Source organism: Apteryx mantelli, chromosome 13 (genome assembly GCF_036417845.1).
Source record: "Apteryx mantelli isolate bAptMan1 chromosome 13, bAptMan1.hap1, whole genome shotgun sequence".
Taxonomy (NCBI): Eukaryota; Metazoa; Chordata; class Aves; order Apterygiformes; family Apterygidae; genus Apteryx; species Apteryx mantelli.
This window is the reverse complement of record NC_089990.1, coordinates 12238593-12264853: the sequence shown is the minus strand read 5'-3', so window position 1 is coordinate 12264853 and position 26261 is coordinate 12238593. Positions and strand designations below refer to the sequence as shown.

Here is a 26261-nt window from a genome sequence, read left to right as displayed (position 1 = left end):
GGGAGCTGAGTCATAAGGACTTAAAAGTTTTCAGTCAGTTCATCACAACATTTATGGGTTCTGGCCCTTGATCAAAACTTGGAAAAATTAGTGGTCAGCTTGGGGAAAGAATGCAGGGAAAAGGTAGGAGGATGCATGGAGGAAAGCTGGAGAAAGTCTGTAGCGGAGATCTATGAAGCAAACAAGTTTGTGATGAGTCTGCTGAAGAGGATTAAACTACCAGAGAATGCCTGCCACTGGGGAAACTGGGGAGGAAGCATGGTGGGAAGAGAAGCCATCCTTCTGCAAGGATAATTTGAAAGACTAGTTCTGACTAATGCAAGATAAATTATAAGAGAAATCAGACAACAGAACTTAAATGTATTCAGACATACACAGTTCGACCTTATATATGCCAGCAGAGGATTTCCAATATACCCTTACATGATAAACTCTTGTAGAATATATGCATTTTGTGTATGTAACAAAGTATTTTGTCTGTATAGCTTAATTACACGTTCTAAGTGATAACTCGGCATTTTTAAAGTATTCTTTTAATAGCCAATGTCTTCTGTTTCTTCTCATCTTCTCAAAATGACATTGTCAGAACAAAATTTGATCTCAATAACATCAGTATAAATTGTGAAGAATAACTGAAATCATGCCCTTATAAAAGAGGATGCTGAAAAGCAGAGTTTGATACTTTGAGTCCTACCAATTCCCTTATTTACATACTCCAGCATCTAGAAGTCTAGGTCAATTGTGATATTTCAGAAATTGCCAGTAAACAGATAAAAAGAAGAAACAGATCAGATGAATAGGACTACAAAGGTTATGTGATAAATCAAGGTTAGTAAATACGGATGTGTGTGTTTAATGGCATGTAAGTATTCATTTACTCCCTTATATCATTTGCAATATTACTTGAAGCAGTTGCTATTGCATAGTAGAAGGCTTTCAGACTCATGTTCTCAGGTTTTAGGAAAAATGTACATTTTCCACACATCTGAAGACTGTAGCTCATGTAAGAAACTAATCTTTTATCTCTGGAAATATTCCTATTCTTTTTAATTATTGAATTTCTTTTATTCATCTCTTTCTACTTGTTGCCAGTTTATGAATATGGATTTTTAAGCCATGCTCCTTTAGGACGTTTCATTTAGGGCATACTCCTACTTCATTACAGTCAATAGAAGTTTTGCCATGAAAAGTTCAGCCTCTTAGATCGTGGTCTCTTCTAATTGATTAACACAACATAATTACAGTTACAGTTGAAACATCTATTGTTTTAAACGTGAGATAGAAGTAGTTATCTCATCTCACTGTATATATGTATTTAAAAAATGTGCCCATAGAAATACTGAAAAAAACCCAGCAATTGGTCTGGAGATGGATAATATGGCATAGCAAGCAAGCAAACTGGATTAGAAGGCTGTTATTTCTTATTTGAAGAGAATGAATACGTAAAAGCTTCTTATGTATTTTAAATAGTAGTCTTCTCCATGTTGAAAATCATAAATGACACATGGCTGAAAAGAGAGGATAAAATGAGAATTTAAGTTCTGAAACTGATAAAGCTCCCTTAAGAAACTCACCATAAATATTATCATATAATTAAAAGGGTTTAAGGTAGTCTATAAAGCTAAGTGAATTGATGTGTCTCATATGCAGTATTTTTACCTGGACTTCATGAGAGAAACCATAAACAAAAGACTATAAAGGCCTCAGATGAAATGAGTTCTTGCAAGCTCAGATTCTTGTGAAGACGTACTTATCACTAAGGACTCAAACATGAAACTGTATGCAAGAGACACCAGCAAGTTAGGAGTGAGTAGTAGTGAGGGACTCCTTTACAGGTCAAGCAAGCTGTCAGTGGTATCAATAAGCTAAAAAAATGAAAAGAAGTCTAACATCTGCATTAGGAGTGACAGATGTAGATGAAGAAAAATGATGAAGCAAAAATAATTCTTACCTTTTTACCTTTGAGAAATTCTGGTTTTAAGTTGAGTCTGCCTCGGTTTAAATGTGATGGGTCTGTCAGTGCTCTGGTTAGATCTTGGCAGTAACAGCAGAGATTGAGTTCAGGCTTTACAGATGCACTCTTGAAAATTTATTAAAGTATCTGAGGGTACGTACGGCCAATGAAGGAGCTGCCAGACTGTCTTCCTGTATTTGCCTCTGAAAGGACATATGTTAAAAATGTGTTGTTTGTAGGAAGGTGATTTTGGGAGGATTTTTTAAGTATTAAAAAGTCTATGACTAAGAAGAAAGCCATCAGCTTCTACAGCCATCTGCCTTCTTTGTAAGAAACAGGAATATGTGTAATCACCTTTTACTTTTAGTAAGTACCTATGCTGAAGCCATTTAAAGGAAATGCCTCTTAATAAACATTTCCCTTACAACATTACAATTAAACAGGATTTTGTATCTAAAATCCTGTTTAGGATTTTACAGCCAGACAGTAGCAATAGTGCTCCACTGAAAATTTTAATAAATTTGAAATGAGATTATACTCAGCTTGCTCCATGAAAATGAGAACAGGTCTTGTTTTACCTTCAAAAATTGTGAACGAGTGCCAGACTATATGTAGCAATGCTTCTGAGAATTCAAAAAGGACACATGATTTAACATCTATTTTTCATTATTCCAAACATAAGTATACTCCACTTATAATGCTAGCTTTTCTTGTGCAGAAAATAAGAGATCCACACTGTACTTATTAAACTTTAATTAACTGTATGTGCCTAGCAAAAGAATGTTCATACTGTAAACATTATGTGGGTCAGCCGCATTAAAGTATTTAGTGTTTTTTATAAGATGTTTGCATTTTAATCTATTTTCAGGGAGAGATGCAACTGAGCTTTCTAGAATATTTGAAACCTGAATTTAAATAACATTGCCTTAATAATAGGGTGTTCTAGTTTTAGCATTTGTATACACAGTGTGATAACATACAAAACAAAAACAATAGAAGGTCAAACCTGGTTTCAGTTTGAGTTAGAATTTTAGGTTTGTAATGAATCATAATATGTAGGACATATTAGATTCCAATTTTTTTCCTTTTAGTCTTAAAATCATCTTTTATTAGAGTAAAATCTCAAATTTGGGGTTTGTCAATTTTCAGCAGACATTTCCATTATAAATCCATTCAATACAATAACAGTTCCATGCTAAGGTAATTTCTGCAATACCAGGACTGTTAATTGTTCCCCAACATCTGACTATCCCTAGAACTATAACCTTCCCTCTCAAAGCAATTTTGCATCACAGACTCTCTAAGGGGAGGGAGGGAGACGTTGGGCCATTATACTTCTTCACTTCTGCTGTGTAGCTAAAACGACTCATAACCTCCAAGGCAGAACTAATGAGAACACGACGTCCACTCCCTGTTTTTGCATCCACTTAGCATCTTTTGAGTGGCACTGCCTCCTCGGTTTGATTAAGAAAATAAAAGAATAGACTCTACCTCTTCACATCTTGAAGGTGTTATATGAATATTAATTCTATATAGCTTGTGTATCGACCCTTCCATTTAAGCCAGAAGAGCCAGAATTTTTTTTCCCCACTTCAGAAGAATACTGTGCAGTTGTAAATGTTGAGGCAGATTATTAGGAAGATTTGCAAGAATAACTACTTAAAATGGTCACATTCATTTTAAAGAAAAGAAATATAATTGGTATTTGCACAGAAGAAAATGGATGAATTTAAATTTTAGTTGATTATAATTATTGTCATCATAATCATCATCATTATCTTTGTATGTCTAAATGACTGATTCAAAGAAGAATTTTAATACATTTCACATGTCAGTGCAATTCTTTTCTGTTTTGTGCTCTAGTGCTTGGGGTTTTTCATTTGCTTTCTTCAATCTCTGAACTTTTCATGGAAGCTATTGTAATCATTTAAAAGGTGGAAAAAGGTTTCAAAAGAAGTCAAATCTAAAAGTATGGCATATGTACATTTTATTTTTTTTAATAAAATATAATCAAATTATACAGAAAAATGAATACATAGATATTGTATGATGGCGCTGAAGAATGGTCTTAAGAAAGAGATTCTGAATATTAAAGTTCTATCTGAGCCCAGATTGTTTGACCAGATACAACAATATTTTAAATAGTGATATTTACATACAAATTGGTAGCTGAACTAACTTAAGTGGTAGTGAATTCAGATGAAGACATCATTCAAAAAGTCCTTTAAGAAATTGGAACTGCAGGTAGTCACTATGCTCCTAAAGGTTTGCAAATTTACTGATCATTTTTTGTATTTGCATATGTATGTTGATACAGTTCATATTTATGTATTCCACAATATTGTTGCTACAGTAAAAACCATGTCTTCTACTAGTATATCTATATTGTGTGAATATCTCAATATTGACAATTATGAAGAGTCCAGATCCACAAAAGCAGTTGAAGAAAGTGGATTCTTTCCTACTGCTTACAGAGGTTCATATCACATCAAAGATGAGCAATCAAGCCCATAATAAACCTTATACTGCCTATAGTAAAATTAAAAAAAAAGGTTTTGCAGTTGTTATTTCCCTGATAACTTTGTAATTACTATGAAAAGCACACATTTTCCTGCTGGTAAATCATAGCTGGTGTGGAAGCTGGAATTCTTGATGCCTAGCATCTTTAAAAAACAGGACTTAGTTTTCCTGTAACTTAGTCTTTAGTGTTAACTCATTTTATTTGCTATCTTTACCCTCTAAAGTTTTAATGGAAGCTATTGCCAACATAACAAGAAAATAATTCTTCCGAACAAAAAATCACATATCTCTCTAGCACAAAGTAAAAGGTTAACAATGTGATTCTCCGCTGTCTTACATCTCTGTAGTCATTCGCCCTGTGTAAATGTGTAAGTCAGAAAGTTAACATTTTACTTGATGCTGTCCAGTAACAAAGCATGAAGTTTAAAGTGGTGGATAGTTCTTTAAAATCAGGAATTTAAGCCTCAATTATACAATTGTTTAGGTAATGCGTACATCTTTCCCAGATCTTAAAAGGCTGCAACTAAACAATGGAATTGGATGCAATATTAAATAATGCTACAGAGTACAGTAATGTCAGGAGAGTACTATTTTGTGTAAAGAAGAGAAAGATTTAAATCATCAAAACCAAGCTCCAAAGCAATGTTTTGTTGGTCTTCTATTAAATAGCAGGTAGCATGGGTAGCATCCTCCATAAGGACTAGTTACCCAAGTGTGAGAATCCTGGGTCTGGCCAGGGCTATTGTGATTCGAGGCAACAGCGGCTCCTGGCAGTCCTGCGGTTCCCTCACAGGCCGTTTTCTGCTGGCTCCCTGGATGGCAAGTGCTCTAAATAGGGACAGGGAACATACGCTGTAGCTGAAGCCTCATTTCTCTGTTTTTGTTAAATTAAATTATGAGGTCTTCTTTTTTATTTCTTGGTATGAATAGAAGCGTGCTCATGCCACTACACAGAAAGACAGCTTAAAAACATCTTGATCTGTAAATAATCAGACTAACTACCACTGTCCAAAGTATGGACTGAATACAAGATAACCTGTTGTAAAAGAAGAGGGATTTCCCTGAAACTGACTGCTAATACAAAGACTGACACACTGATGAGTTGCAGCACATCCTTTTTTGCTTATCAGAGTAAGAAAGTTAAAAAAATAAAAAAAAAAGGGAGCTAGGAAGAAGCCAGAGAGTCAGGCACAACTGTTCCTTGAAATGGAGCAGATACAGAATCCCTTTGGCCAAAGGATTGGCAAAGGTAGACTTGGAAGTTGAGAGAGCCTTTTGTTTTCTCACTGTCTGGGAATTTGAATTTTGGACATATATACTGTACATAAAAAGGACTGCACCTAGAAGATACAGGATTCAAGTAAGTTTGTCTTAAAGGAAAACTTCTAGCAAACCCAGAATTCCTAACTAACTTAATGGACTGAAGTGAAAACAGCATGTTCACTCAACATTAATTATTAAAATAGAAAAGCAAGTTGAAGCTCATGCTTGTTATATCCCTTCTAAGCAAAAACATTTTTTTGATTCTCAAATGTTTTCTTTCATTCTTTTCCTTATGTTCTTACCTGGAAGATTAAACAATATCTAAAATATAAGAGAACTCTCTTTCAAGAATATTTTTGTACTTAAAACTGTACCCTACATTGACATTTTATGAAAAATCCCGAGGTCTATATTAAACTATGCTTTATGCTATATTCATAGACTTTTGAGAAAATATTATGGAGTATCTTGGCAGAGTATATTTAAGATCATGATGGATATAATTAAATCAAATGGTAGCATCTTTCTCTAGAAAAAATATGAAGAATTTTTTTTACAGTCTACCTCAGTGCAAAATATCCTAAAACTCCTGACATCCTAATACCAATGAAAGGTATCAGTAGTGGTACAGAAAGGTTTCAGCACTATAGCGATGGGTAAGGATAATTTTTAAAAACTTGAACTATAGGAAGGATATACTTTAACTAATAGTGATCATAGGTGTTTTAATCTATATTCTTAACTGATTGCTCTTAGGCCTCTGGAAGTCAAGAGTAATTCCATCGGAAGTACTGAAGTTAATGTATATAAGCCAATTTTATATAAGATCACATATTTCTTTGTAGGTTAAGAATGTATGTCACATCAACCTTGATGTGGAAGTAAGGAAGAACAAAACAGTAGAGAATGACAATAATGACTCCTGAAGAAGAGGAATGAAAGACACCATTCTTTTTCATGTAATTGTTTTCACTTTATTCAAAAACCCAGAAAAATATTGAGAATAATTTTGACATATAAAATATTCAGGTTCAGGTTAATAACAAAATGCACTGTTAAATATTTGATTTTGATCCCTCTGTGTATTCTCTTGTCTCTATTTGCTACAGTGGATTCAGTCTCTCTGGGTTTGACTTCTGTAACAGTGTAGAAACATCAGAAGGATCCCCCTAGGAGGCCTTTCCCTCAACTTCCTGCTAAAAATTACAGCATAGACAGTAGCTAGTTCCATGAAATAGTTATTTTTATTCAAAAAAGTATTAGGTTGACTGTATTTTCTTTCAACGTCCTTCAGAGTTGTCAAAAAGTAAGACCAAGAGCTACCAGACAATGGCCCTAAAGCTTCTGGACCAGCCTCACTCCTCTGGGAGTTTGAGAAATAGTTGTGAATTCTGAGGGAAAGGCTTTTGCAAAGCCTTTGTGAAATTAGGAGTTGATAGCGCTGCAGATCACTGCCCTTAATTTCACTGTTTGCTGTACACATCCTGGACTGTCTTCTAAAGAGGGCTTGGAATTTCCGTGTTCTTCCACAGGAACAGGAGATAGAACATTCTGGACTTGATCAACTACAAATAGTGTCCTACCTGAAAGGATTTACAAATTTGTTACTGTGCATTCTGAATTAAATGTCTCTAACCTTCTCCAGCTTGTGTTTTAGAAATCAAAGGATCAAAATGGCATGTACTACCTCAACCACTTTGGACCAGTTCCATTGATTTTTATTCAAAGCTGCATATTGATTTCAGCAAGAAATGGCAGCACAGACTGATGCTACTGTAGAGCTTTCAGAAGAAATGCAGTATATTTTAAAGGATAATATCCTAAAATTGATCTACAATGCAGAATATCCGTTGATGCCAATTTCTGTCAATAAGATTTCTATAATTGGAGGATAACAATACCTTCAAATGTCTAGTAGTATCTGTGGCAAAAATAGCATTAACTCCCTTGGAAACAGAAGCAAGCCCAAATTTTGAATACTCTGTGTTTTAAAGTATTTAAATCTTTATTATTTCATTATCATTTTAGACATGAAAATATTGAAATATCTATAGGATTTTAAAATATGGTAATTTCTTAATATTTACTCTTGTGTTTATAAAAGAGTATGTACTCTTGAATGATTTAAATCAATTATCCCTGTATGTGTGAAATGCTGTAACAAGATCAATGAGACCTGAACACAAGGAGGCATCTTAGGATAACAGCTGCAGATGCATGCATTCACTGAGAAAAAACAAACAAATGAATACACACTGCTCACCCTTATGTTTCTTCCTCTCCCACCATAAAAACCCCTGCTATTATCCTTTCCAATTGTTAAGTGCGTAAAAAGTAAAATAAATAAGGACAGGTAGCAGTCCATTCACCAGTACAGGCAAAGTACAATAAAGGGTATCTTTTAGAGCCAAGATAAAATGAATGCTTTGCATTCAGTTTTGAAATTTGTTCTAATGGGACTTAATGGTCAGAGTATACTTAAAACCAAACACTGTATATTTAATGGCTGTATGAAAAACCAGAACTGCCAGTTCTTACCATCTAAAGATACATATTGGTTTTGAAGATGAGCTAAAGATAATTACTCTCACAGTATTAATAATTCTACCAATTGGATTTCCAGAAAGTAGATTCAATAAAATACTAAAAATATTTATTCAATAAATCAGTTACACTTCTGATTGTGTCTGGATAGCTATAAATTATTTTCTCATTGATAAAATTCTATTTATGAAAGCCTATTTTCATGGAAATAGCTCTTAGATTTTTATTGGAAAATACTTTGCAGTTAAACAGAAGATATGAGAATTAATGAAAGGTCCACATGAACCTATACATTTAAATAAACAAAAAGATTACTTTTTTACTGTTGCTTGAAGTAGAATTTAATGTCTGTGTTTTAAAAAGCCAAAAAATGTAAGGAAAAGTTAAATACCTTCTTATCCCACTAGATGGTGGTGCCTTCAGATTAGGGCTAAGATGCTCTTAACAGACAGTGCAGGAAAACTTTTGCTTTCTTTAGCTGACCTGCAAATAAAGAGAGCGAATGAGGTTAATCTTGTCCCTCTAGGAGTATAACAAGCAATCGTGTATAATAACTTAGTGAATATAATTGAGTAGATATTATTTTGTTCATAGTACTGTCTGTTATAAAGTGTGTTTTAACTTCAATATACATCTGGTAGTATTAATTCCTCTCCTTGAAGAAGAAAAGTTGCAAATAATATTGAACCTTAATGAGGATGATATAATATAGGCTTACTGATGATTATGTTAAGGTCCTGGCTTTGCAATTTTACCGTCCTCTATCCTCAGTCAAAACCAAAATCAAGATTAAAGTAATGAATCATTAACAATAACTGCATCTTGCGTTTATATAGGTCACTTGGAAGATCTTAAAGTACTACCCACGTTTTTATACAACTAGCATACTGCTCACTTTAGTGGAGAAAATAAGTTAGACATCATTTTGACAAAAAGAAACAGTGTCTAAACATTGAAGGGTGCATCTCTTCAGTTATAAAAGTCAAGTGAAATTTTAATGAATAGGAAAAGTAGATAGGACCTTGTTTGAGAGGGTATTTTTGTGCTTTATTTTTCTCAGGTTCCTGTAGTAAATAGTTGAATCCTTCATGCCTTAAGGAAAGCTTGAGCTGTAGAGTTCAGTCCAGATCCTGTGAACTGGAGAGCTTGGCTCAAAGGCTGTGTCTGCTGAGGATGGTCCCAAGGGTATGTTCAAAATCACGCTCAGCTGCTACGTAGGGAGCAAGCTTATGGATGCAGACACTAACATGGACGGAACATGATATTATAGCCTTTGGAGTATTAAATATATCAACAGTGTCAGTGTGTTAGCCAGCTGTCAGTCATGCCCAGATAGGCTGTCCAATGCCGTGCATGTGGCAACCCATGGGGCAAGTTGCTATAAGCATATGGTTGCTCCAGAGACTCTTTCACATCTGTATACAGGTAGTCAGTGATTTTTGATTAGGAGCTTTCGAGCTTCCTATTGAAAACAGTCTGTGAGACTTGCACTGAAAAAAAATCAAGAATAAAGTAATTCTGAACTGTTTAAATTTTTCTTAAATATTATGTACATGAATAGTATAAAAAATTTATATTTTAAAATTAAAAGCTGTTTTACAGATGAAGAACTCTAGTAAGATAAGCCCTAACATTAGACCTTCCAGTTGGTCTTTTTAAAAATGTATAATGTATAGAAAAATTAATGATGTGCAAGAGTGTTTTGGAAATTACAGCATTAATTAAGAATCCCAGACCTATGTTGTGGTCCATGAATAAAATGGTATAATTGTTGTCGTTCAGTATATTTTACTCGGCATCACCCTGTTCCCAGGTGATTACCTAACTGGTAGTACCTAGGAACATTAAAAAAGAAAAAAGACTTCCTTCTGGCCCAATTTGATTATCAAGCCATAAATGTTCAATATATATAGCAACTAATTTCCACACACTTTTCATGTTTATGTTCTGTATGTTCTTCTCCATTTATTCCTTTCCTCCTGTACTATTCTTTCACTTTTCAGCTCCCACATTTACAACTTCTCCTCAATCTCCTATTTCCTATTGGGAGTAAGGTACAGAAGTACGAATATTATTGAAGTGTTGAGGTGTACCAAATTATCACATCCTTAATAACCCAGACACTTCCATGCAAGAATGCTACTGACAGAAAAGGCTTAATCCATGATTCTTTAATGAGCACCTAGTAGGGGAATTCCTTCATCTATAAAGAGGACTGAGACAGAGAAATGGATATAGAAACAGATGTGAACGTTCAGTTCTTTTAGGAGGGAGAGAAGGCCCACTCTTACTTTATAGAAAGAGGTGGGTAGAATTTTCTAAAGACCTGAAGAAGCAAAATCCAATCCAATCATTGTTACTCATTACCATTAGGGGTTGAAATGCATCATTTGCCAAGGGTGCAAGTTCCTTTATTTGATCTCTTTTGACTGTACCAGTAAACTGTCAATCACTGGAAATACCTCTAATAACTCTTCCTTTTACTTAATAACGAATACCACATCTTTAAAACATTAGAAACAGATGTCACTGCATTACTTCACTGCTGATGTATGTAATAGAAATGACACACTAATTAATTTAATGCAGTATAAATGTACTGATTATTTATCATGGCTGACAATAAAATTATGAAAACATTCAATTACAATCAGTGGTAATTCATTATTTATTGATTCTGCATTATGCACACATTAATACAATACATTTAATTACATAAGAGATCATTTTTCTATTGATACTTAGACATTTAGATTCATCAGTTTTATTTAAAATCCTTGATGTTTAGGTGGGAAGTTTTAATCCACACTTCCAAAAAAAACTCTACTGAAATGTCAGAAATAAATTGAATACAAGTGTCAAGTACTAGTGCATCTATAAAAATGTGGGCAATAAAAATGACATACTAATTTCAGTCTCTCCTTTTTCTCACATCAGTGTCCTGCATTTATTAATATAATCATGGTTACTCCTTCCCATGTAAACCAAGGAATTAAACACTAATCTGGCAAAAAATTCATACTGCTTTTTCTTCTTTTCCAAGTCTTTATTCAGAATTATTAGTATCAGTGGTTTGCATGCTCATGATATAAATGAAAAGATCACTAGAGTAAGTTAAGCGATTTGGATCAGGGCCCAGTAATTTTTTTCTTAAGGACAACAAGGAGAGCATCATTGCCACTAGCACTCCAGTCAAGTTGGAATTCAGAAAAAAGGTGTTTCATTTTGTTACAATTAGGGTGCATTGTAAATGTATCTTCCAGTTATTTTTTCATCCTTTGTTTTGGGCCCACAGTTATCTCTGACCCTCATAAATCTCTATTTACACTGATCCCTCAGAAACCTGGGCGTAGAAGGGAGAGATCCAGGTTCTTTGCTAAAAACTAACTTTTTTCTGTACTCTGCTCACAGTGGACGTACCTATAGCAAGCCTGTATAAAATTTTTTTTGTGCTAAAAAAATAACCTGGCATCTTTACATCACTCTTGAATTCCCTTTTTTTTTTTGTAGTCCTGCCTCATGTTTGGCTACAGTAAACTGAGATACAGCACATACATCACTGTTGAGCTTTCCAGTCTTCTAGAAACAAAATTATTATTATTTTTAATTAATTCCCTACTGTTTTACTTAAAAGGCTGCCATTATTTTTTTTATACTTGTCTCCTCCTAGTCAACTGTATGACCCATCATTTTCTCTATAGGATCCCTGTGAGCCAGGAGTCACATTTATGCCAGCTGGCAATAAGTAATTTACAGAAAGCTGTTGATTGGCCCTAGCTGAAATGACTGGGGCTTTCCTCTCTTCTCTAGTGTCAGAAAAGAGCTTTTCCACATTTCACTCCAATGGGGCATATGTAATGATGATAAAAACAAAAACAAACAAATAGAACAGAACCTTTGCTTGACATTTTGCCATACAAACACAGCCAATTTTTATATATAAGTAATTTGCAACACACCCATACTTCTATAGCTGTCAATGTTACGAAAATTGAATATTTTGCTTACAAGTCCAAAATGAACAAAAATATTGAAGCTTGAATTTTAAATAAATATTCTAAAATACTTATTTCAGCTATAGGGAGACTTAATAGTTTGTACACATTCAAATTACATACTTTTGGACTCCATTCAAATAAACCATCTGGATACTTTATAACTGACAAGATATGACCGTATGATTGTTAGGCTTTAGTAACTTTGCCTTGTCTTTAATAAAATTACAGTAAAATAATAATATTCATTGATATAGTTGATTAGTATATGCTTAGTTGAACTAGACAGCTGGCTGGTATTAATTCTCAAACCTTGAGCATTTGCTTGGTTTAAGAGCAGTTCTTTTCTCCATGGATAGTCACCTCTCAAGGGTACTGTTTTTACTACAGCCTTTATGATTTTATATTGCTTCATGCCACTCCAACTTGCTAGGTGTTGATGCGCAAGGCTTCCTCTGGCCTTGCAAAAACTCAGTCTTATTTAGAAATATGTTTAGCTTATGGAAGACATTAAAGTCAAAAAGGAAAAAGAATTCTCAGAGTGGAATTTGATTGTCACATTAATCTCAAAGTAAAAGATGTCTTTAAAGGGTAAAGCCAATGAGAAATGTTTAAATCTGATTTATTAAATCTCCTAAAAAGCAAGTACATCCAGTAAATTAACACAAAAAGTTTCTGAGGGAAGCAACTTGTTATTTCTATCATTTCCAGTATGTAAAAATCTCAGATGAGTTCAGGGCTCCATTGTAAAACACATTTTGCAGAAGCAGATAGCCCCTGCCCCACGGAGCTCCCAACCTACGGATCCGATCCCAGAAAGATGCATGAACAAGTTTAGGAAGTATGAGTAGTCTCACTGAAAGGTATTCATTTAACCCTAGGTTATATGAAAATTCTGCCTTAGTTTAAGTCAAGTAGGCGAGGAGCCTGAAACAGGAGGCTAGTTTTAGATCATACATATAATCAATGGAAAGAAAATGAGGTTCCTTGTAATCAAAGGCGAGAAAGTGAGGTTCTTTCAGAGAGTAATTTTTAGAGCATTTAAGTTAATATAGCAATTTAGTTAGCACACGCTGTCATCTCTCATCTAAAATGGGACTACTCAAAATGCAGAAATATTAAACTTTGCAGAAAGGGTGCCTAAATAAGCAAGTTTAACAAAAGGAAGAAGGAGATGGCACAAATGAGCAGTGTGATCATAAAAATATTTGAAAGGCTCTACTGGTATCTATTTGCTTGTAAATGTTGTTTATACTTTTCCACTTGCTTTGTTTACAGGATGCTTTAGGGGGAACAAAAAAAGAGGGAGAAGTTAAAGGACCAGGAAAGTAGGAGAGATAAAGGGAGAGTGGAAAAAGTGCAAATAAATAGGAAGGAAGAATCCTGGCGCAAAGGAAGGCAGGAATAGGGAAGCCTGGGAGAAGAGGCAAGGAAGTAACTAGTCTGGCCGGCATGTCCTGGCTGCTGCTGGGTGTACGTCTCTACGGCTCAGCTCCTTACGAACTTCGTGCGACCGCCTTTTGGGCCCACCTGGTCAGGGAGAAGGGAAAGCAGCAGCTTAGCAGCTCTGGTGTCAACTGACCGGTTCAGGTGGAGGAGCCGCGGGATCTGCCTGGCTTCCAGGCAGGTCTGCATGTGCCCGAGCAGGGCCGGGAGCGCGTCCCCCCGCGCCTGAAACACACCCGCTGCTGCAGCCGATTCTGGGAATTTTGAGCAGTTATGTACGAGATCACCCGAGAACTGACTTCGGGAACGACCAACTTCGACGTTTCTCCCCGGTGCTCCCTTCCTCGTGCTGGCGCGAGGCCCCCCCTCCTCCGGCCGCTTGCACTTTGCCGTCGCCCCCGCCGTGCGCAGCCACCGCCTGCGCCTCGGCGCAGGAGCCGCAGCCACGCGCCGCTGCCCCTCGGCAAAGCGGCGGCAAAGCGGCGGCAAGGCGGGTGCCAGAGTCACCTCACCGCGGCCGGCGGCTCCCGCCTCCGCAGGCGGCGGCCGGGCACAGGTGTTTCACCCCCGGCCGCGCGGCGGGCGGCGCCCCGCGGCGGCACCCCCGCGGCCCGGGCGGAGCCGCCCCCGCTCCCCAAACTTTCCCGGCCCGCGGCGCGGCGCGGGAGCGCCACAGCCGCTCCCCACACGCGCGGCCGCCTCGCCCGCCAGCGGCGCAGCGCGGCGCGGCACTGCCGCCTCACGCGCCGCGGCCCAGGTGCCCCGCCCCGCCCCGCCGCCCGGCAGCCAGTGGGCGCGGCGGCGCTGGCGGCGGGCGGGGCGCATTGGCTGGAGGGCGCTGTCACTCTCCCCCCGGCGGCGCTGGGGAGGGGTCTAGGCGAGCGGCTGGCGGCCGCGGCGTGTGGGAGGGCGGGCGAGCGAGCGGGCGGCTCTGTTTTTAGTAGTACCGCAAACAGCGCGGCGAGAGTGCGCGCGAGGCGAGGCGAGGCGAGGGCAGGCGAGCGGCGCCGAGGCGAGGCGAGCGGCGCCGCGCCGCCGCGGCGGGGAGCCACGCTGGCCATGGCTGTCTCCGCGCCGCCCGTCATCGCCGCAACTTCCAGCGGCGGCACGGGGGGCTCGGCGGGCTTGTTCCGGGCGGACCCGCTGTACTCCAGCCCCGCCGAGTCCCCGCGCCTCACCAACAGCCTCGTCAACACTTTCCTCTCGGCCGGCGGCGGCGGGGCCGGCGCGGGCGGCGGGGGCGGCGGCGGCAACGAGTGTAAGATGGTCGACCTGCACGGGGTGAAGGTGGCCTCGTTCCTCGTGGAGGGGCAGGAGCTGATCTGCCTGCCGCAGGTCTTCGACCTCTTCCTGAAGCACCTGGTGGGAGGGCTGCACACGGTCTACACCAAGCTGAAGCGGCTGGATATATCGCCCGTGGTGTGCACGGTGGAGCAGGTCCGCATCCTGCGGGGGCTGGGGGCCATCCAGCCCGGCGTCAACCGCTGCAAGCTCATCACCAGGAAGGACTTCGAAACTTTGTACAACGACTGCACCAACGCGAGGTGAGTGCCAAAACTTTGCTCTTCTTCGGCGCTGGGGGCCGGCGGGCGCCGGGGGAGGGCGGCGGAGCGGAGCGGAGCGGGGGGGGGGTCGGGTCTCCGCGGTGGGCCGGCGCCGGCGCCCGCCCTGCCCGGCTCCGTGGGGCAGCGGCAGCGCTGCCCGGCGCCCCGCGGGCGCGGAGGGGGCGCCCGGCCCAGCCCGGCGGGGGGGGCTCCCCGGTGGCCCCGGGGAGGACGGAGCCGCGGTTGTGCCGCCGCCAGCAACTTTCTAGGATTCCCCGAGTCCGCCCGCTCGCTTGAGGCGCGGCAGCGCTTAAACTTTTCACCAGCGCAGTCCTTCAAAAAAAAAAAAAAAAAAAATTCTGCCTATACCCTGACTTAGAAGTTCCCCGTTATTTTTGTTCCCCGGGGCTGCCTGCTGCGGGGTGGCGCCTCCCGGGGCCGCGGCGCTCGCCTCGGGCCTCCCGGCGGCGCGGGACGGCGGCGGCCGCGTCCCGCTGCTGCCGCGGCGAACTGTTGCGCGGGGCCGCTCTGGAAGGCGCTGCCCGCTGCGCAGCGGGGCGGCCCGGCCCGGCCCGGCGCCGCCGCGCCCGCACCGCGCAGCCCGAGCGCGCTGGGCTCCGCCAGGTCCCGCGGGGCTCTCCGCGCCGGGGGCGCAATCCTGATTTCTTCCTTGGGAAATCATAATCATCTAAACAACAACAAAACCCTCTCGGGGCTTAACAGAAATATCTAGTAGGATGGGACAGGCTCTAAAAGCGGGTGCCTGTAGGTGACATTTACTAGCTTAACAGTCAGTAAGGTGCCTCTGCAGAGGCATCTGCCTTGCAGGGTTTTCATGCCTCCTGTCTGGCAGCAAACTTTCTTTACATGTGTTGTTTCGAAGTACTTTGACTGCCATATCTGACTTGCAGCATGCAGATCTGTAGTAACTTTACTTCTGTGTAAAAATACATGCCGTTAATTCTGGCTGCTTAGAACTGTATGTGTTGGGTGTTTTTTTCTTTCTTTCTTTCTTTTTTTTCTTTTTAATAGCATCTATGCGATTGACATTAAAAGTGTGCACTAATACGGGGCCTGATCCCGTTCTTGCTGCTGCGAGTTTGAGCAGGAGCAAACGGACCTGCCGTCCTGGCGAGCAGGGCTCGTTTTGTGTCACGTTGAAGGTGACGTTCTGCAGAAAGCTGCGCGGCTCCTAGGCGCGTTTGTCTGAAGTCTGCGCTCTTCTCGCGCGCGCGTTCGGCTTCGTAACGCGTTCTCCTGCCGCCTGGATATTTCGCTCTGTCACGCTGGGCTGTGACATCATAGCTGCTGCCTTGCTAAAACGACGCTCTTACAGGCAACTTCTGAGACCGATGTGTTGAATAAAATTAATAAAAGTTTTCACAAGGGACACATTTGACATGTAAATGTCACTCTGAAATGTTTCTGAAATTTGACTGACATAAAAGTTGACCTTAAAAGGTTATTTATTATTACTGTTATTTAATTTCTATGACCGTGACAAAGTTTTCCTCAGAGAAATGTGATCTGATCTGATGATACAGACTTCAGGTACAATTTGAAGATTTCTGCTCTCTTACAACCAATGATTTAAGATAAAGAAATGCTGAAGTTTTGAATGTTTAAAATGCTTATTTCACCACTTTTTTTTTTTTTTTTTTTGCTAAACCCTTACGGCCATGGGAGGAAAAAGGGAGTAAGTAATGCAAAGAGCGGTGGAGCAGTAGGGCCGGGGGAGTGAGGGAGCGGGAGCTGAGTGGTGCTGTAAGAGGGGCCGAAAGAAGCAGGCAGTGCAACAAAGACCCAGCCAAGACTGAAAATGAGGCAAGAGCGTTGTTTGGGGAGGGGGGCTCTGATGGGGCAGAAATGCTTTGACTCTCTGCTCAGATGCAACTCTCAACTCAAAGTGCGTTCGGCACGTGCATGAACACAAGCTTTTCTTACCTAGTTGTGAAAACATTATTTATTTTTTACCTCTTCAGGGATAGCTGGTCCCATTACATTTTCTTAAAATGTTTCCCATTTATTAAAACATTGCTTAACCTTTGTTTATATCTTTTGAAAATACTGATATTTGGAATAACCTACTGAGACCAATGTATTTTGCGTTCGTGACTTCAGATGTAATGCATGATGTTATCGGTCCATATGAAACTTTTTCAAGTATTGTGACTTAATGTTACTTGTATTCTATCACATTAATTGTATGCTTAACCTGTCATTTTATTTACAGGAGTTTTTCCTTGAACAGCCCATATTTCATGGTAGAGAATGTTGGACAAAAATAGCTAAATACATGAATGATCTAATTCTCTTGTTTGTGAACCAGTCTGGGAGCCTCTGCAGTGCATGTTACCAAACAAATAAAACACTTTAAAACTATTAGCAACTATACAGCTGTTAGATTCTGTACCTGGGAAGTAATGTTTTGAAAAAAATATGATCTTTTAGAATGAAACCTTGGATATGTATTGTTCATCTGCATGACTGAAGTATTACTTTGAATTCAGAATATTGCACGTCACTTTTCTATATTTTAATATTAAAAAAAATCCAAAAGTTTATAGACAAATATATACAACTTCAATACTGTAGAAATGTTGTCATTAAACACAAGAACCGCCTGGAAAAGCAACAGAAATGCTGGCTGTCACTGTCTTCTATGTTAGTGGACTCTTAAAAATCAACATCTCTTACGTCTGTGTACACTTTTAATTGGAATGCAAACATCAATTAATATATAACTGAAGGAAGGAAGTTTTTATTTCTCACTCCTGCATACTCTGTTGCATTATATATTTTTAGTTGAGCTTGTCTACAGAGCTCGTAAGAACAGCAGAGAAATATACCTGTAAGCGAGAGATTTCCTATGCTTGTTATGTATGTAACACTAATTACATGCATCTAGCATGTGACCTTTTTTTTTTTTAGATGGTACAGGTATAATTTTCATACAGATGTAAACAAAATGTTCCTAACTTTTATTGTCATTAGCTGTCATTATAGAATCTAATTTGTAAGGAAGGTTTGTAAAATGAAACTAATCATTAATTTCACTACAAGTAGCATCTTCAAGTGCATAATGAGTACAGCATATTTACAGAATTTAGTTACTAATTTGCAATATCTTGAAAGATTACTTAAATTAAGGAACAAATGCTTAATTTTAGTAGTAAAGCATGAGGTTTATTTAAAGCAGAAAACTGAAATGCAATTTTCCTTCAAAATTAAATTTATAACTCTAGGGAGAACATTCTTATGATGTTAGATGTATCAGTCCTTAAATATCAGAATTATGTGAGTATGATCAAACTCTTTTGGGTTTTTGCATTTGACTGTTGGTGGCCACTGAGACAAGATAGTATTGGACTGGATTATTTTGCGAATAAGAAGTAAAATATTACATGAGAGAGAATGCTTTCCAGAAAAGAGCGTTTCAGTACATGGCTTATTTTTTGTTATGATTAAAAGTATTCAGTTAAGCTAATATTTTGTATTGCTTCAGCTATTCGCAAACAATAAAGGGCTTTAGAAATGAATTTAAGCAGTAAATGCAGACATTTTATTTTATGAGATAATGAGGGTCTAGTCATGTTGTCTATTAAAAGCTACCCTATAGTCAGCAATACTCTGTCTTTTATTAGGAGAATGATGTCAAGATTATAATTAAACCAATCCAGTCATGTACCACTGCACAAAGCTTCTGTGTATATTGATTTTAAATGTGGGCTTCTGATTATATAGACTTCTTTGAGTACATGTTTCGCATGTATTCAGACTTGGCCAAACTTGTGAATTTGGTGGTGGCATGTTAAAATAAAAATGATCAATTTTTCAGTTTTCTTCTCTTCCTTGGAGGAGCGACTTACTTAAAACATTCTCTTGATAGATATTGCTAGCACAGTGAATTCTGTCAGAGACGCAGGAAGGAATGTTTTACTTCCCAAGCAAATGAATTTTACTTTTGAAAAAATCCCTCTTTCTTTTTGGACATCTTGAAAGTCTGTTTGTTTAAAAAATTACTGAAATGCTTTAACGTTTTTGTCAGAAGCACATCTAATCTGTAGAAACCTTGATTAAAATTCTCTACTCTTTTCATGGCAATAGAGCTTTCCATTTGAAGTGTAACATGCTTTTCCTCCAAGATGGAGAATTTGTATGTTTCCTGCATGTGTATATGCATAATACATATATAATTTTCTACTGCAACTTCTATAACAGAAAGTACTGTGTTTTTGTAGCAAAGACAAAAAAGCTAAACAATTAGGTATTAATGATATTCTCGTTGCATATTCAAAAGGTCTTTGCAAGCATTTCTTCTCCTTTTTTCTTTTCACCATTTCAACCTGCAGAACTCTTCACTGTCACTTCAAATCACACAATTCTACAAAGATAAAACAACATTTAAACTCATTTGCTTTGGGAGGGAAATTGAGCATTTGCACCCAATAAGCCTGATTGTGGAACTGCATGCAAATTGTGTTTTGATTTATCTCTTTTGCACTTTTTTCCATTTGAATTGATCTTGCATTAATTTTGCCAAGCGGCTCTGTGAGGCTGCAGATGTTGCCCTGTGTTTAATAAATCAATGAGACAGATCTGAATGAATCACTTCAGATGGATTCTCTGCTCGGTTTGATGTCTAGATGTTATTCTTAGCTTGTTATCATGACAGATGCATTAATGTTCCCATACACTGCCAGCAATGTCAAAGAGATTGAAGCTTTTAAAGTGGCGGTATCCCCTTTTCCCCCTTCTGTTAGAATAACTAAATTGCCTTTAGCAGTAGGTCAAAATATAAATTTAATCATGGAATTATTGTGGGGAAGATACTAGACTTCTGATCGCATTGTAAGGCAAAGTCACACATGCACAATTTCATATGGAATGATTAATTATTCCAAAATAGTGGAGATCAATATTAAAATCTAAACATAGGCTAGTTCCTTGATAGAGTAACCACTTTCTCAACATAAATATTTCATTGTAATAGGAATGATCCGAATAAATAAAAGACTAGGACATGTTAAAAGTGTTACCAGAAATAGAATATCATTATGTCTAAATTGATTAAAGGCTGAATTAAGGCTTCTGGATTTGTTTTTTTTTTTTGTTTGTTTGTTTGTTTTTCCTGATTTTTTTTCTTTTTTTTCTTAATCCTTATTCATGTTTCTTTTGGATTTAAATGCGTCCGGGTTTAACATCTGTTAGATGCAAAATAGGAAAATTTGTTTGTTATGTTTCCATTCCTACTTACTATTTAGTGTTGAATCTGTTAGAAAAGTTGTTGATTACTGTTAATTTCTGGTCCGTGTGGTGTGGAATTGGTTTTCTTGGAGTAGAACCTGTGGAACACAAATCATAAAAGAGATTCTAATGTATCTTTGTGGAACAGCTTTACACTTTGTGCATTTTTTTTCCAGAATTTAAAGTACTCTGCCATGAATAACGAACATCTATTTCCTGAGCAGGTTAAGCACAGTTGTTACTGGCTTTTCTTTTATTGGTGTTTATTAAAGTACTTGCGGCTTTCCTTGTTTTTCATTAGAAGATATAGGACCTTACAATTTGCATCAATCATTTTGTTAAACCCGTTCTCCTTCTGTTAAGTTTTATTTTTAATACGTCAAAAATTATCAAGAATGTCTCTTTTCCTAATCCCCCCCAAAACAGAAGAACTTTGACTTTTTCTCATTAAGGCTCCTGAGAATAAAATGGAGAAACTGGCTGTAACAGATCTAGATTTATGTTGGCATTCTTGGTATTCTTGCTCCAGTAGTTTCAATTTGATAAAGGAAACAATATATGTAATAGAAATTCACAGTTTATTCAAATGAGTTTAGGCTTTAGCATTGTCACATTTGCCTTTCTTTGGCCAATATATCAATGTGTGGCAATAACATAATACTTAGAAAGCTTCCAGAAGTGACCAGCTCTGTAGCTGTGGAATTATTCTCACCCTAGGGCTCCCGTTGGGCGCACAGCCTGTGTGTGGGCACGCGCTTGCTTTGAAGGCAGGTGGAAAGCAACTTTGGTAGAACTGGGGAGCAAAGCAGAAATCACTGAATTAGAAAATCACGTTTTGTTGTATGGCAGTGGCCTTGGAGTGAGACGTTATTGTTTACCTACTCTAAAACATTTAATAACGGTCACTTTAGTAATTTTGTAGAAAATATTTAAAGAATAGTAGCTTGTTATTTCATTGTTTACAGATTGGAATTTACATTACATAAGAGTAGTTTGTCGGTATCAACATAAAAAGGTGCTGAAATCGGGGCCGCATGGTCCCCGTTCCGACTTTGCTGAGGTGAACCTCCCCCTTTGCCACTGGGAGTTTGCCAGCACAAGGCAAAGAACTTACTTAGGGATATTTCTAGGATCTGAGCCCTTCTCCTAAGAGGTAGGACCTATTTGCCAAAACCTGCGTTTGGTTTTCTTTCTCCTTTATTTAATCTATTAAATATCAATGAAAGAACTGCGCATATAGTGCCTCTTTGAAAATGCTGTAAAAATTTTTCAGGCCTAATTTTGTTCTGGCTGAATGCAGAATCTTTAATCTTTTCTCTGCATGTTATAGAAATTATATATATTTTTGAAGTTATGAACAAATTTGTCCAAATCTTTACCTTAAAATACCTATAAAAGAAACTAGATGGGACTAGTTGTTCACGGGATTATCAGTGTAACAAAACCCTGTTGATGTATAGAAATGCAGCAATTTAATGGTTCTTTACATGAACAATGCTAATAGCAACAACAAAAATAGTGAAGATACTTCAGAGTTTCTGCAGTCTGTGACATGTTCTTTTGGTTTAAGCTAAGGCAAGATTTTATATATTATGATTAAACATGCATTACCAAGCACAAGCACATTAGTTAGTAATGATTCTCAGTGATTTAGATTTATCCTGCTTGATATTAGAGCTGTCCCTTGGGGCTATGCGCTTTTGATCTTTGTTCCGTCTTGGTAAAGTGTGGTTATCCAAAGTGACTTAGTAATAGGGCCTCCCCCCATTCTACAACCTGTTAGAAACACTGATACCTATTAACTAATGTGTTTGCTGTCTGCTCTGGAAGGTTCGAATATCCAAATCCTGTGAAACTTAAATTTGCTTACTTGCCTCTCTTTTTGGTAGCACAGCTGTGTTCCTGTTTTATGTGTGTATGTATGTGCGTGTATATATAAAGTTTACTGTCACTAGCAAGCGTGGGGAGATTATATTTCCTTGTCAGTACATCTTGACCTGCTAAGCCCATTTCGCTCATTAAAATATATTGTGTCAGAGCCTTTCTTGAGTCAGTTATAAATACCACTCCCCCCCAAAAAAATAAGAACCAAACCAAATGAACAGTGTGAGCTTCATTACTGTACGGTGACTTAAAGCGTGATATTTAACAGTATATACTGTTGTGTGTATATTAGGGTATAAAATGTTCAATTGCAATTGTGTCTGATGATCTTATCAAGTTTCTGGAAATTGATATCTGGTAACAGCATTTAACCTACATCTAGTCTATCTGCTATTTATGTGATGGGTTAAAAAGAAAAAGTAGTATTGATCTGTTGCTGGATTAAAGTTTGAAATCGGCAGCAGCATGAGCACAAAAGGCTTTTTTATGATTTCTCAGCTTGCCATTGATCTACCAGTTTTATTGCATTCATTATTTATTAAAAGAATTTGCAAGCTAAACATAATGTTAAGCTAGTTTGCACACAGGGACTGCACTTAGGAAATTGAATGGAAATTGCATTAGAGATGAACATCTGTGCTATTTTTCCACTCGTGTGTTTATGGGTTTGTATAAAAGGTGTATTGGATTAACAGTTATAACCATTATAGCTTGCAGCAATATGTTAGAACCCTGAGCATTTAGTAGTTATTTAGAAGAGAGACTTTTTGCCAATCCTAAAAAGTATGGCAATACCATCACAAACAGTTCTTTTATTGGATTGTTCTTTATTGATGGGCTTTTTACTAGTAATGTATGAAACTTGAGGTATCTAGCTATATTATGCATGTGATCTATTATCTATGCTACATAAAGCTCCATTATTATTGTCATGAATTGAAGGTTTCTAACGACAGTATTAATTAAGGATTGCAGTATGAGTACTTGGCACATAGACACTGAAGTATTGAAATAAAATTATATTTTATTTCAATAAATATACAAGGATACAAGTATTAAAAAGATTCTTAATATATACTCTTTCAGATTTTCCCAGCAATTCAAGTAATTTTCTGTCCTTCTTAATCCAGATGCTTTCTGTGACTTACTGTAGCAGTGAATTGGATGGTAATCTTGAAAGTATTTTGAAGACTTTTTCCACTTCAGTTCACAAGTTCAGTTGTCCTCAACACTAGCTGAAGTTGTCTGTGACATATCAAGGATAGAGTAGACTTTCTAGAATTTTGAGGTCATCATCTATAATAATACTGGTTTTCTTGATTGTGCTCTTTCTATAAAATAGATTATTTTGCTTGAATGCCTGATGGTAAAATAGAGAAAACAAAGGAAAAATACTTTGGGGGCTTTGAGTGAAAAGTGTATTTTTAGAATCGAGATGTTATCTATTTTATTTGGTCTAAAAGTATGTGCAGTCTAGTCTGTTTATGACTAGAATGTACTGAAATATGTCATGTTTTGCATCATCAGTGCACTTTCAGTTATTCTATTCAAAACTCAACCTGATAAATCTCACCAGCTTGTAAGACTGTTAAGGGTTTCCTGTGCTAAGAAGCAGAAATGTTCTTTATGCCATAAGATTGTACTTACTTTTTTTGAGTGCATTTGAATGCAGATGCGCTGCATTTTTTGTCTCATACAGGATAGAGCCCTTCAACTCCTAATACCATTTTGAATGGGTAGTTCTAACTTTCAGTTAAAGATCTCGGTGCTTGGACTATTTTTCCTACGTTGCTTTGCACTCACTGTCATTCTTCCTCACTGTTGTTCCCAGTCCTAGGCCCCTGTGATCATGGTTTTTGTAACATATCAGAAAACATGTTTCAGCTGCCATTTAAATAAATTTGGTGGAAATTAGACTTAATATGGAATTGATGTAATTCTTCAATGAAGATCGAGTTTATTAATATCTTATAATGAGACATTTCTGTATATATACACCATTAGAATTCTCCAAAAATGAAGGTCACTTTTGATAGTTTGGGGGAGAGGCTTTGGAACAGTCCAGAAATTTAGTTTAAACTGCATTTGCTATGGATGCATAATAAATTTCCTAAATGTGCTTACACAGTTACATGAAATACATTCGCGTCATTAGTGAAAGTCTTCAATTTTAAGATATTTCATGTAGTCATGTAAGTGCATAAAATTCTCAGCATCTAAATTTACTTGTAACTTTGTCCTGTAAGTGGCAAAACAAGTGTTAGCTTGGTATGTCCTCGCACTAATGACGCTCAGTCATCAGCACGTTCCGTTCTCTACTGCCTCCAAGCTCCTACGGATGGTGAAATTAAAATAGAACACTTTATTTAAAAAGTTAATCAAAATTATTTTTTTATATATGTATACAGAGTTCTAAATCCCATGTATTTACAGAACAGAAATAAATACCTTATGGAAGAAAGATTTTTATTGGCCTTCATTGGGATAGCCGGGTTACGTGGGAGTTGTTGAAGCCGTGAATACCCATCACCGCCAGCCACTGGAACAGTCACTGCCCTACTGACTGGTGGTTCAGGCAGGCGCACAGGGACACTCTGCCGTTGTGTCTGCCCTTGCTGGAGCAGAATGCAAGCTGCAGCCTGCTATGAATCAGCCTTGTCATATTTAAGTTGTGCTTTCTCTGTCTCACAAGTGATTTTCTAAACTCCTGTATGCATGTGCTGGTGAGTTGACTTGCCTTATTCCCCACCACTACCCAAGAAGGAATATTTATTTATAATAAAAAAAAAAAAAGGGGGGGGGATAGCTGTAGTAAAACTCCTAGCACAAACAGTGTTCCAGTAGGAGGATTTAGTTAACTGTATGTTACATACTGTACTGTATGTTACAGTAACTTACGAGTTCCTAATTAAGAAAATCTTATTTCTAATCTGTATATTTAGAATGTTATGTGTTAGGCTTTTTCTTGTGGAGATATCAGTAGCATTTTCTGCCTAGTACAAGTTTTACATGGTAGCTAATAGACTGTTCTTATAACAGTTAATCAGAAAAGGTCCTGTTTCAGGGAAACATTTTCTCCATTGTTTTTTTTAAAGTTATTGAAGTTATCTCACTGCTGCAGATCTCTAGAGGTGCCTCTTCTTGTCTTCATACTTTTGAACTTTGTCTTATGCTGAAGGAAGGCAATTTTCCCAAAAGATCCTGAGATAATACTGAAAAACAGAAGTAGGAAAAAATGTCAAGTTGTTCCAATGAGATTAAAAAAAATTATTAAAACAGAACAAGAAAAGAATGAGATAGTTATGATCAAAAATCTGGCAGATTCCAGCAGTTAGAAAACAGCAGAACATGAATACTGAATAATATCCTGAAATATCCTAAGGTAATGAACCTTAATGTTTTTAAATAAAAAGTAATTTTTTTTTAAATAGAGTTGTGTTTTCTCTGTTGCATGAGCTTTTTATTGACATATATATTTGTTGGTCTGTTTTTGTAGGCTTGTAAGGCTTATTTGATGTTTTTTATATGGCACTTTCTCTAATAGGTGTCTCTTAAAAAATATCAAGAGCTGAGCATCTCATAACCATTAAGAAATCATTTCTACCTACTGCAAGGTTGTTCTATTTTGCGGAGAAGCGCTAACATATATAACAAAGTGATTTGTCAATGTAGCTCTTGCTCTCGTTGTGCGACTTGCTAGCTCTGCCCTACCTTTCGCTCCCCCGCTGCATTACACACATTTGTAGCACAGCGGTGTGCTGTACGTGGTGCCGGGCTGTACCTGAGTGGAGGAGATGATGCATTGCTGGCTGCTTTCACAACCAGGTTGAGCCTTTCAGAAGGGACCCTCACTTGGAAAAGGTT

The 26261-nt window shown here is 38.1% G+C and overlaps 1 protein-coding gene and 1 long non-coding RNA gene across 4 annotated transcripts in view; one reads left to right on the top strand and one right to left on the bottom strand.

The window, feature by feature from the left end:
• Window positions 1–7306: 7306 nt before the first annotated feature.
• LOC136993291 (uncharacterized) lies at window positions 7307–13910 on the bottom strand. The gene is made up of 3 exons (XR_010885571.1): window positions 13859–13910; window positions 8673–8764; window positions 7307–7320 (listed from the first exon to the last, which is right to left on the bottom strand). It is a non-coding gene; the product is annotated as an uncharacterized lncRNA (long non-coding RNA).
• Window positions 13911–14700: 790 nt separating this feature from the next.
• Window positions 14701–26261, top strand: part of DACH2 (dachshund family transcription factor 2) — a 336855-nt gene continuing 325294 nt past the window's right edge. For all 3 annotated transcript variants that reach the window (XM_013946280.2, XM_067304137.1, XM_067304136.1), the window contains exon 1: window positions 14701–15266. In XM_013946280.2, the coding sequence (XP_013801734.2) occupies window positions 14782–15266 (485 nt within the window). In that variant the 5' untranslated portion in view covers window positions 14701–14781. The remainder of the gene's footprint in view (window positions 15267–26261) is intronic.